The 13,232-nt window shown below is 38.4% G+C and overlaps 1 protein-coding gene across 11 annotated transcripts in view; it reads right to left on the bottom strand.

Annotated features, from left to right (window-relative positions):
- Zfrp8 (Zinc finger protein RP-8) overlaps positions 1 to 13,232 on the bottom strand; it is a 419,773-nt gene that overhangs the window by 183,984 nt on the left and 222,557 nt on the right. For all 11 annotated transcript variants that reach the window (XM_070095399.1, XM_070095396.1, XM_070095405.1 and 8 more), the window contains 2 exons: positions 1,633 to 1,713; positions 460 to 553 (listed from right to left, as the gene is read on the bottom strand). In XM_070095399.1, the coding sequence (XP_069951500.1) occupies positions 460 to 553; positions 1,633 to 1,713 (175 nt within the window). The remainder of the gene's footprint in view (positions 1 to 459; positions 554 to 1,632; positions 1,714 to 13,232) is intronic.

Consider the following 13,232-nt stretch of genomic DNA (forward strand, 5'->3'; position numbering starts at 1 on the left):
AAAATTCCAGAAATGTTTCAAGAAATGGCAGAGGCTCTAGAATCAGTGTATAGCCTAACAAGGAGAGTATTTTGAGGGAGAAAAACTTCAGCTAGGAGATTAGGCAAGCCTCTATTTTTTTCACAGCAGTCCTGAAACTTTCTGATAGCACCTCGTATCATGGTGAAGTCAGAAATGAAGTTCACTGCTCTCTGACAAACAAACAAATTGTCCTAAGAACCTTGATAATCAGCATAAATTGACATATCTTGTAGTGACACCGACCATCTCTACATGTCTGAGTTGGGTGTGGATAATGAAAGAGCAGTTACATAGCACCACTTCTCTCGAATGGAAGGAGAAATATGCCAGATGCCCAATAGTAGTTTGGTCAAAAAACAATTTGATAATCACTAATTTTTATCATTGATGCTGTCAGTACTGTATGAAGATTAATGAATCAAGAGGTTTTCTAATTACCTGGATTTTTGCACTCTGCTTTATGTCCACTTTTCCAGTCAAGAGCTTGATGATCTTTTGAGCAATAGCGTGCCACCTTGCATCCTCCACAAGTCTGTGAAAACGGAAATCTCATTATTTCACACGACATCATATTGGTTGAGAAAATATCTACTGCCTCATTATTTTAAAATACGAATAAAATTAATCTAATTAAGCAAATATGATTTTAGTCTCTGATATGCTAAAGCACAGTATGAGAGAGACAGCTTTTTTTTGACTACAGTGAAATCATGATCTATACAATCAAAATAAATACAATACCACAGCCTAGATGAAAGAGTTAATAACCCTTTCAACTGCAACATTGTTAATCCTTTTTCAGAGTGCAAGCACTGTACCTGCCTCAAGAATCAAGTATGACTAGCCAGTTTCTCTAAATCCCTTCAAATGTGTTTCATTGCTTACATTCCAGCAGAGCTGCAAGCCATAAAATCCACTTGTCTCCACTTAAACAAGCCTGCTCAAGTCCCTAGCAATAAAAACCTCCTTTATTTCCTCCCTCCAACCTTTTCTAGGATGACCCCTACCCCTCCTTCCTTAAACCCCAGATGCATACTCCCTCTTGGTGATCGTATTTTGTATAATCCTATCAAAGTCCAAACCACCTCAACACCACCTCAGTCCTCTGATACATACCTTCAGTAACCCCCATATCATCTTCTAATTTCTACACTTCAAATTCTCTAAAAAAAATACACTTCCACACATCACCCTCAAACATTACCTCTTCAATGCCTCTAGCCTTCTCCTCTCTAACATTTCAAGTCCATGCTTCACACCTATATAATAATAGCACTGGTACCACTATACTCTGGTACATTTCCCCTTTTGCCTCCATAAATAAACTTTTTCTTGTCACAGATGCTTCAACACACCAACTACCTTTCCTCCCCTCATCTATTCTTTGGTTCACCTTATCTTTCAAAAATCCATCTGCCAATATTGAATACACTTCATCTGCCAGATATTAAATACACTTCCTCCAGTCTTTCACTGCCAATACTTATTATGTGGAATTAAATATTAATGGCATGATTGAGCTTACTACAGCTGCCACAGGCTTGGAATGCATCTGCATAGCAAAATGAGGGGAACTTGTATTAAACAAAAATAGAGAAAAAAAAAACTTGCCTTCGGTCCTAATGCTCCACATATACGGCACAAGTTGTTAAAATCACCAGCTCCTGGGCTCTCAGATCCAAGATCAGTGTCCTGAAAGTACACATTATTAAACTACGTAACCCTTTGACTGTCGGTGTCGTATATATACGTCTTACAAGCCAGTGTCAGTTATGTATTAATACGTCAAAATTCTAGCGGCTTCAAATCAAGCGGGAGAAAGCTGGTAGGCCCACATGTGAGAGAATGGGTCTGTGTGTGCAGTGTAAAAAAAAATCCTGCAGCACGCAGTGCATGATGAGAGAAAAAAAAAAACTTTGTTGTTGGATTAAAATGCCAACTTTGAGGTGCATTTTCGTTTAGTATTTATGGTTGTATTCTCATTTTTTTGGTCTCATTTGATAGAATGGAAGACACATTACAGAAATAGAGACGATTCTGATTGGTTTCACGATGAAAAGGACCTTGAAATTGAGCTCAAATTAGCAGAAATGTTTGATTTTTGCCGGTGTTCAAGAGTCAACAAATGACATCGTTGTCCAATAAGTGTCCAACTAGCCATTCTAATACACAGTCACAAATAGGTTGACATTATTTATACAATTTTTTACAATAATGCAAGTCTGCATAACAGTAAATCTTCTATTTTTTGTGTGAATAAAAATTCAAAATAGAAAGCAAGAGATGTGACTAATGAACAGAGAAAATGTTATTTTAGTGCCAGGAATGTCTGCATTGTTTATTCTGAACCCTATTTTGAAATTGGCATCTTTTTTGTGTGAAACTGCCAATTTCTGACCACTTTATTGAGTTGAAATCAGTAAATGGGCAGTTTCTTGTACTCAGTCGAAAGAACAAATGGAGTTCTAAAGAAATAGCTATGAGTTTGGTCAACTGAAACAATGGAACTGGACAAAAACTGGACTCAAAGTGGGCAAAGTCGCCGAAGCGTTTATATCGCCAAGATCACCAACTTCACTAGAGCGTAATTCCATGTTTTCCATCAAGTTTCTTACTTTTGGTGTCATTACCATCGGGAAAAGATTCTCTATCATTTCATAAGAAAAAATCATTTTTTTTTTTCAAATATTTTGCGACAGAGAGAGACACCAGGATTTGGGATCTCAACAGTCAAAGGGTTAATAGGATGCCTGCACTTTTTTATACAGTAAACCCTCAATTTAACAGGGTAATGGGGAGGGAAAGGGAGCAGGTGGCTGATAATGGTGAATGAGATGGATACATATGATACTGTTTTGCCATAACTGGACAATTTTTTAACCAGTGAACTTTGTTATTTCTGAATCAATTGACCCAGTAGATTTTGTCCCCTAGTTCTGAAGTCTGATAAATCCAGGGTTTGCTGTTCAGCTGTAAAATGCTGTATTTTATACCTGCTTTTACCAAGCCAGGCATGGAAAAATTAGATAAATTATAATTACAAATTACTTTTATATATGGATATGTGCATTAGTTATCAATGCAAATAAATTCTGCCTTTTTTTTTTTCTTTTATCGAGTCAGCCGTCTCCCACCAAGGCAGGGTGACCCAAAACAAAGAAAATTCCCAAAAAGAAAATACTTTCATCATCATTCAACACTTTCACCTCACTCACTCATAATCACTGTTTTTGCAGAGGCACTCAGAATACAACAGTTTAGAAGCATATACGTATAAAGATACACAACATATCCTTCCAAACTTCCAATATCCCAAACCCCTCCTTTAAAGTACAGGCATTGTACTATAGAATTAATTTAATTTTATGTGAAAATGATAAAGACTGTACACATATATAGGAGTTGTCACAGTTGTTCTTTGCTGATGACACTGTGCTTCTGAGATATTCTGAAGAGAAGCAACAGATTGGTGGATGAGTTTGGTGGTATGTAAAAGAAGAAAATTAAAAGTGAATACAGGGAAAAGTAAGGTGATGAGGATAACAAAAAAAAATTAGGAAACTAAAGACTGGATATCAGATTGGAGAGAGTATGGAGGAGGTGAATGAATTCACATATTTAGGAGTGAACGTGTCAGCAGATGGGTCTATGAAAGATGAGGCGAATCACAGAATTGACGAGGGGAAAAAGGTGAGTGGTGCACTGAGAAGTCTGTGGAGACAAAGAACTTTGTCCATGGAAGCAAAGAGGAGAATGTATGAGAGTATAGTTATACCAATGCTCTTATATGGGTGTGAAGCATGGGTGGTGAATGTTGCAACAAGGAGAAGGCTGGAGGTAATGGAGATGATGTGTCTGAAACCAATGTGTGGTGTGAATATAATGCAGAGAATTTGCAGTTTGAAAATTAGGAGGAAGTGAGGGATTACCAAAACTATTATCCAGAGGGCTGAGGAGGGGTTGTTGAGGCAGTTCAGACATGTAGAGAGGATGGAACAAAACAGAATGACTTCTAGAGTGCATAAATTTGTAGTGGAGGGAAGGCGGGGTAAGGGTCAGCCTAGGAAAGGTTGGAGGGAAGGAGTAAAGGAAGTTTTGTGTGCGAGGGGCTTGGACTTCCAGCGAGCATGTGTGAGCATGTTAGATAGGAGCGAATGGAGACAAATGGTTTTTAGGACTTGACGTGCCGTGGGAGAAAAAGTTAGCATATGAGAAGTTTTTACAAAGTAGAAGTGATGCAAGGAGGGAAGAGTATATGGAGAAAAAGAGAGAGGTTAAGAGAGTGGTGAAGCAATGTAAAAAGAGAGCAAATGAGAGAGTGGGTGAGATGTTATCAACAAATTTTGTTGAAAATAAGAAAAAGTTTTGGAGTGAGATTAACAAGTTAAGAAAGCCTAGAGAAGAAATGGATTTGTCAGTTAAAAATAGGAGAGGAGAGTTATTAAATGGAGGGTTAGAGGTATTGGGAAGATGGAGAGAATATTTTGAGGAATTGTTAAATGTTGATGAAGATAGGGAAGCTGTGATTTCGTGTATAGGGCAAGGAAGAAAAACATCTTGTAGGAGCGAGGAAGAGCCAGTTGTGAGTGTGGGGGAAGTTCGTGAGGCAGTAGGTAAAATGAAAGGGGGTAAGGCAGCCGGGATTGATGGGATAAAGATAGAAATGTTAAAAGCAGGTGGGGATATAGTTTTGGAGTGGTTGATGCAATTATTTAATAAATGTATGGAAGAGGGTAAGGTACCTAGGGATTGGCAGAGAACATGCATAGTTCCTTTGTATAAAGGCAAAGGGGACAAAAGAGAGTGCAAAAATTATAGGGGGATAAGTCTGTTGAGTATACCTGGTAAAGTGTATGGTAGAGTTATTAATGAAAGAATTAAGAGTAAGACGGAGAATAGGATAGCAGATGAACAAGGAGGCTTTAGGAAAGGTAGGGGGTGTGTGGACCAGGTGTTTACAGTGAAACATTAGTGAACAGTATTTAGATAAGGCTAAAGAGGTCTTTGTGGCATTTATGGATTTGGAAAAGGCGTATGACAGGGTGGATAGGGGGGCAATGTGGCAGATGTTGCAGGTGTATGGTGTAGGAGGTAGGCTACTGAAAGCAGTGAAGAGTTTTTACGAGGATAGTGAGGCTCAAGTTAGAGTATGTAGGAAAGAGGGAAATTATTTCCCAGTAAAAGTAGGCCTTAGACAAGGATGTGTGATGTCACTGTGGTTGTTTAATATATTTATAGATGGGGTTGTAAGAGAAGTAAATGCGAGGGTCTTGGCAAGAGGCGTGGAGTTAAAAGATAAAGAATCACACATAAAGTGGGAGTTGTCACAGTTGCTCTTTGCTGATGACACTGCTCTTGGGAGATTCTGAAGAGAAGTTGCAGAGATTGGTGGATGAATTTGGTAGGGTGTGCAAAAGAGGAAAATTAAAAGTGAATACAGGAAAGAGTAAGGTAATGAGGATAACAAAAAGATTAGGTGATGAAAGATTGGATATCAGATTGGAGGGAGAGAGTATGGAGGAGGTGAATGTATTCAGATATTTGGGAGTGGACGTGTCAGCGGATGGGTCTATGAAAGATGAGGTGAATCATAGAATTGATGAGGGGAAAAGGGTGAGTGGTGCACTTAGGAGTCTGTGGAGGCAAAGAACTTTGTCCTTGGAGGCAAAGAGGGGAATGCATGAGAGTATAGTTTTACCAACGCTCTTATATGGGTGTGAAGCATGGGTGATGAATGTTGCAGCAAGGAGAAGGCTGGAGGCAGTGGAGATGTCATGTCTGAGGGCAATGTGTGGTGTGAATATAATGCAGAGAATTCGTAGTTTGGAAGTTAGGAGGAGGTGCGGGATTACCAAAACTGTTGTCCAGAGGGCTGAGGAAGGGTTGTTGAGGTGGTTCGGACATGTAGAGAGAATGGAGTGAAACAGAGTGACTTCAAGAGTGTATCAGTCTGTAGTGGAAGGAAGGCGGGGTAGGGGTCGGCCTAGGAAAGGTTGGAGGCAGGGGGTAAAGGAGGTTTTGTGTGCAAGGGGCTTGGACTTCCAGCAGGCATGCGTGAGCGTGTTTGATAGGAGTGAATGGAGACAAATGGTTTTTAATACTTGACGTGCTGTTGGAGTGTGAGCAAAGTAACATTTATGAAGGGGTTCAGGGAAACCGGCAGGCTGGACTTGAGTCCTGGAGATGGGAAGTACAGTGCCTGCACTCTGAAGGAGTGTTAATGTTTCAGTTTTATAACTGTAGTGTAAGCACACTTCTGGCAAGACAGTAATGAAGCAAATGATGAGTTTTTTTTTTTCGGGCCACCCATTCTTGGTGGGAAACAGCCAATGTGTTAATAATAAAATAATAATTCTCACTGACAAACTTTTCAGCACAACTCAGTTCATGCAAGATCACTGGCAGCATTGTTAGTCTGCATTAGTGACTAACAAACTGTTAGTATCGTATCATATATCATAATTAGGCTTCTGACCTTCATCCACTCATTTCATTTAGGATGTGGGAAACATTACAATGGAACTTGTGAATATGTCACATTAGATTCCCATATGGCAATCTAATAAAGGAAAACACAGTATCACCCTGCAAGAATTATAAGGTCATTCTGACAGTCCAAGTTTTTGACACTGTCCCATTCATCAGAAAGCACAAAGCCTCCAATTAATATATCAACTCCAATGTCCTGACAAGTTTGAACTCCCTTTCAGATGATCCCATCCTTAATGAAGAATCTCCATGATTTCTTAAATGACAGAATTTTATATTAATGCTAGGGTGTTGGGGCAAGGTGTGGGATAAAAAGATAATGATTTTAATACAAGGTGACAGCTGTCAAAGTTACTTTGTGATAAATAACCTAGTTCTTTTGGGAGATTCTGAAGAAAAGCTGCAAAGATTGGAGGATGAATTTGGAATATGCAAGAGAAGGAAATTAAATGTAAACATATTAAAGAACATGGTGATGTGGGTAACAAAAAAAAAATCTAGGCAATCAAAGACTGGATATTGGATTGGAGGGAGGAGTACTGAGAGAGCAAATCTAGACTTGGCAGTGAATGGGTCTATAAAAGATGAGGTGAACCATAAAACTGATGAAGAGAAAAAGGTGGGTGGCACATTAACCCTTTAACCTTAAACTGTCCAAGCAGATCTCCAGCCCGTGGCTAACGCGACGGGCTGGAGTTTTGAGACTATGACCGCGGGTTCAATCCCGGCCGGGGGTATGGTTTGTTTGCAATCATGTCATTACGATTTCTTGAGTCAGATTTACGTTCACATGCGTAGTGCTCCAAAAGTAGATCTATGTTTTTTTTACATATTTTCAAACAAAAAAAAAGTAGATCAAAGTTTTTTTACACTTTTTCAAATGTAAAAAAGAGAAAAGATCTACTTTTTTTACATACTTTCAAACGTTGAAAAAACATAGATCTACGTTTGGACAGTTTAAGGGTTAACTATCCAAATGTAGATCTGCGTTCTCTCGCCCAGCGCTCCGAATATTTTTAAGAAAAAAAAAAAATTTTTTACATAAAGTAATGTAAAACAACAATTTTTAGAATCGGCACTTAAGGAGATATAAGGCAGCAAAGTCGGCACTTGTCACTCACCTGACGGCAACGTAAAGGCTGCCGCTTGCAAAAGTGCTGCTAATACACCTTTTTTCCCCTTTTTTTAATATATATAATTTTTATGTTCTGATAATTACAATTTGTAGTAGTTTCTGTGATTTCATAACCAATTTTTGTTCTGACACTAATACAGTGGAACCTCGGCTTACGAACTTAACCCGTTCTATGACCTTGTTCATATCATGATTTGTTAGTATGCTGAGTCAATTTTCCTCATTTAAATTAATTGAAAAGCCATTAATCCGTTCTGGTGGAATTCCTTCTCTCAGAGGCAGGAAAAATACACTTCAATATAATGCTAATATCAACTCTACGGCTTATTTATCTATCACAAGTGATCTAATATGACATAAACAATATAAAAAGCATAGAAACCTGACATATACTCTAGAATGAATAAAATGCCATTATGTGACAAGTGGAGGTGGTCATAACTGCTCCCACATTGTTGTGGTATTCACTGCCATCTAGTGACGGCCTTTCGAAGCCGTCTATTATAATTACGTATTATTATAGTACAATATTATATTATTATCATATGTATTATATTACTACATTATTATATTACATTATTATTATTATTATTATTATTATTTTTTTTTTTTTTTTTTTAACAAGTCGGCCGTCTCCCACCGAGGCAGGGTGACCCAAAAAAGAAAGAAAATCCCCAAAAAGAAAATACTTTCATCATCATTCAACACTTTCACCACACTCGCACATTATCACTGTTTTTGCAGAGGTGCTCAGAATACAACAGTCTAGAAGCATACACATATATAGATACACAACATATCCCTCCAAACTGCCAATATCACAAACCCCTCCTTTAAAGTGCAGGCATTGTACTTCCCATTTCCAGGACTCAAGTCCGACTATATGAAAATAACCGGTTTCCCTGAATCCCTTCACTAAATATTACCCTGCTCACACTCCAACAGATCGTCAGGTCCCAAGTACCATTCGTCTCCATTCACTCCTATCTAACACGCTCACGCACGCTTGCTGGAAGTCCAAGCCCCTTGCCCACAAAACCTCCTTTACCCCCTCTCTCCAACCCTTTCGAGGACGACCCCTACCCCGCCTTCCTTCCCCTATAGATTTATATGCTTTCCATGTCATTCTACTTTGATCCATTCTCTCTAAATGACCAAACCACCTCAACAACACCTCTTCTGCCCTCTGACTAATACTTTTATTAACTCCACACCTTCTCCTAATTTCCACACTCCAAATTTTCTGCATAATATTTACACCACACATTGCCCTTAAACAGGACATCTCCACTGCCTCCAACCGTCTCCTCGCTGCTGCATTTACCACCCAAGCTTCACACCCATATAAGAGTGTTGGTACTACTATACTTTCATACATTCCCTTCTTTGCCTCCATAGATAACGTTTTTTGACTCCACATATACCTCAACGCACCACTCACCTTTTTTCCCTCATCAATTCTATGATTAACCTCATCCTTCATAAATCCATCCGCCGACACGTCAACTCCCAAGTATCTGAAAACATTCACTTCTTCCATACTCCTCCTCCCCAATTTGATATCCAATTTTTCTTTATCTAAATCATTTGACACCCTCATCACCTTACTCTTTTCTATGTTCACTTTCAACTTTCTACCTTTACACACATTCCCAAACTCATCCACTAACCTTTGCAATTTTTCTTTAGAATCTCCCATAAGCACAGTATCATCAGCAAAAAGTAACTGTGTCAATTCCCATTTTGAATTTGATTCCCCAAAATTTAATCCCACCCCTCTCCTGAACACCCTAGCATTTACTTCCTTTACAACCCCATCTATAAATATATTAAACAACCATGGTGACATTACACATCCCTGTCTAAGACCTACTTTTACCGGGAAGTAGTCTCCCTCTCTTCTACACACCCTAACCTGAGCCTCACTATCCTCATAAAAACTCTTTACAGCATTTAATAACTTACCACCTATTCCATATACTTGCAACATCTGCCACATTGCTCCTCTATCCACTCTATCATATGCCTTTTCTAAATCCATAAATGCAATAAAAACTTCCCTATCTTTATCTAAATACTGTTCACATATATGCTTCAATGTAAACACCTGATCTACACATCCCCTACCCACTCTGAAACCTCCTTGCTCATCCGCAATCCTATATTCTGTCTTACCTCTAATTCTTTCAATTATAACCCTACCGTACACTTTTCCTGGTATACTCAGTAAGCTTATTCCTCTATAATTTTTACAGTCTCTTTTGTCCCCTTTCCCTTTATATAAAGGGACTATACATGCTCTCCGCCAATCCCTAGGTACCTTCCCCTCTTTCATACATTTATTAAACAAAAGTACCAACCACTCCAACACTATATCCCCCCCTGCTTTTAACATTTCTGTCATGATCCCATCAGTTCCAGCTGCTTTACCCCCTTTCATTTTACGTAATGCCTCACGTACCTCCCCCACACTTACATTCTGCTCTTCTTCACTCCTAAAAGATGGTATACCTCCCTGACCAGTGCATGAAATTACTGCCTCTGTTTCTTCCTTAACATTTAAAAGTTCCTCAAAATATTCTCGCCATCTACCCAATACCTCCATCTCCCCATCTACTAACTCCCCTACTCTGTTTTTAACTGACAAATCCATATTTTCCCTAGGCTTTCTTAACTTGTTTAACTCACTCCAAAATTTTTTCTTATTTTCATTAAAATTTCTTGACAGTGCCTCTCCCACTCTATCATCTGCTCTCCTTTTGCACTCTCTCACCACTCTCTTTACCTTTCTTTTACTCTCCATATACTCTGCTCTTCTTATAACACTTCTGCTTTGTAAAAACCTCTCATAAGCTACCTTTTTCTCTTTTATCACACCCTTTACTTCATCATTCCACCAATCACTCCTCTTTCCTCCTGCCCCCACCCTCCTATAACCACAAACTTCTGCCCCACATTCTAATACTGCATTTTTAAAACTATTCCAACCCTCTTCAAACCCCCCCACTACTCATCTTTGCACTAGCCCACCTTTCTGCCAATAGTCGCTTATATCTCACCCGAACTTCCTCCTCCCTTAGTTTATACACTTTCACCTCCCTCTTACTTGTTGTTGCCACCTTCCTCTTTTCCCATCTACCTCTTACTCTAACTGTAGCTACACCTAAATAATGATCCGATATATCAGTTGCCCCTCTATAAACATGTACATCCTGGAGTCTACCCATCAACCTTTTATCCACCAATACATAATCTAATAAACTACTTTCATTACGTGCTACATCATACCTTGTATATATATTTATCCTCTTTTTCATAAAATATGTATTACTTATTACCAAATTTCTTTCTACACATAGCTCAATTAAAGGCTCCCCATTTACATTTACCCCTGGCACCCCAAATTTACCTACTACTCCCTCCATAACATTTTTACCCACTTTAGCATTGAAATCCCCAACCACCATTACTCTCACACTTGATTCAAAACTCCCAACGCATTCACTCAACATTTCCCAAAATCTCTCTTTCTCCTCTACACTTCTCTCTTCTCCAGGTGCATACACGCTTATTATAACCCACTTTTCACATCCAATCTTTATTTTACTCCACATAATCCTTGAATTAATACATTTATAGTCCCTCTTTTCCTGCCATAGCTTATCCTTCAACATTATTGCTACTCCTTCTTTAGCTCTAACTCTATTTGAAACCCCTGACCTAATCCCATTTATTCCTCTCCACTGAAACTCTCCCACCCCCTTCAGCTTTGTTTCACTTAAAGCCAGGACATCCAGCTTCTTCTCATTCATAACATCCACAATCATCTCTTTCTTATCATCTGCACAACATCCACGCACATTCAGACTTCCCACTTTGACAATTTTCTTCTTCTTATTCTTTTTAGTAATCTTTACAGGAAAAGGGGTTACTAGCCCATTGTTCCCGGCATTTTAGTTGACTTTTACAACACGCATGGCTTACGGAGGAAAGATTCTTATTCCACTTCCCCATGGATATAAAAGGAAAATTAATAAGACCAAGAACTATTAAGATAAAATCAAAGAAAACTCAGATGAGTGTGTATAAATAAATGTGTACATGTATGTGTAGTGTGACCTAAGTGTAAGTAGAAGTAGCAAGACATGCCTGTAATCTTGCATATTTATGAGACAGACAAAAGACATCAGCAATCCTACCATCATGTAAAACAATCACAGGCTTTCGTTTTACACTCACTTGGCAGGACGGTAGTACCTCCCTGGGTGGTTGCTGTCTACCAACCTACTACCTATTATTATTATTATTATTATTATTATTATTATTATTATTATTATTATTATTACAGGTCCGCCATCACAAATCCAGCAATCAGTTATTCGGTTCCTTCAGTTATTCGGCACTAATTTTGGCTAGCATAATTTCAAATTTCCAGGGTTGCCACACCAACCTGCTGGTACTGTTTGGAGCGCTACTTGCTGCATAAGTCATTCCAGTTTCTTTTTCTCCATTTATTGTTTTAACCTGCTTACTTTTAGCCCCAGCCATGGTTCCAATGAATAAAAGAAATGCTTCTCATTATGTAAAGCACCTACACATACATTATCCATTAAAGATAAGGTGGCTTTGAAGCCACTGTTTGTTGCCATGAGCTCAGTCTCATGAAGCAGGAGAATATGCTTTATTATTATGCTAATATCAACACTACAGCTTATTTGCCTATCACAATTGATCTAATATGACATAATAAACAATATAAATAACATAAAACATGTTAAATACTCCAGAATAAATAATATTTGGCATAACACCGAGCAGTTCGACAAAGGTATGAAGAGGATATGGTATACAAATACCATTCTCCTATCCCTGTCTTGGGGGCTTGTATTAGAGAAAACGGAGTATAGCACAGGGCTAACTGTGATATACACTTGTACTGCACCATAAACATGAAACAATAAAGTTATTTTCTCTCTATAGATTATCACACACAGCAACATATGTGTAGAGAACCTAGGATAACCCAAAAAAGTCAACGTGGCTTATTTTTAGTACCTGGCTTGAGTTAGCCATATATGATTTTTGGTAAATATTCGATTCCCAGCCAGGGTAGAAACATTAGGCATGTTTCTTTACACCTGTTGTCTATGCTTACCCATCAGTAAATGGGTACCTGGGTGTTAGTGGACTGGTGTGGGTGTTATCCTGGGACACTGACCTAATTTTCTTGAAATAATCTGCATAACAAGCAGCTTTCTGTATAGTAGTATGTCACTGATGTCAGCTAGGCCTGTGTGCCTTGTACATGTACGTGTAGTAAATAAAGATATTATTATTGTTATTATTATTATATTATTTTCTCAGTTGTTTGATGGGTTATATTACGGAAACTTGGGCAACGTATGATGGAAAGATACTTCTTAATGTACACCAAAAATGAAAGAAATCAGACTATAAATAGCGGAGTTCACTTCTCAGCCATTAGCGGCCGCTTAGCAGTTATGGTTATATTCTCATTTTTTCGGTCTCATTTGATAGAATGAAAGATATATTACAGAAATAGATATGATTTTGATTGCTTTCATGA

This window comes from Cherax quadricarinatus, chromosome 50 (assembly GCF_038502225.1).
Source record: "Cherax quadricarinatus isolate ZL_2023a chromosome 50, ASM3850222v1, whole genome shotgun sequence".
Lineage (NCBI taxonomy): Eukaryota > Metazoa > Arthropoda > Malacostraca > Decapoda > Parastacidae > Cherax > Cherax quadricarinatus.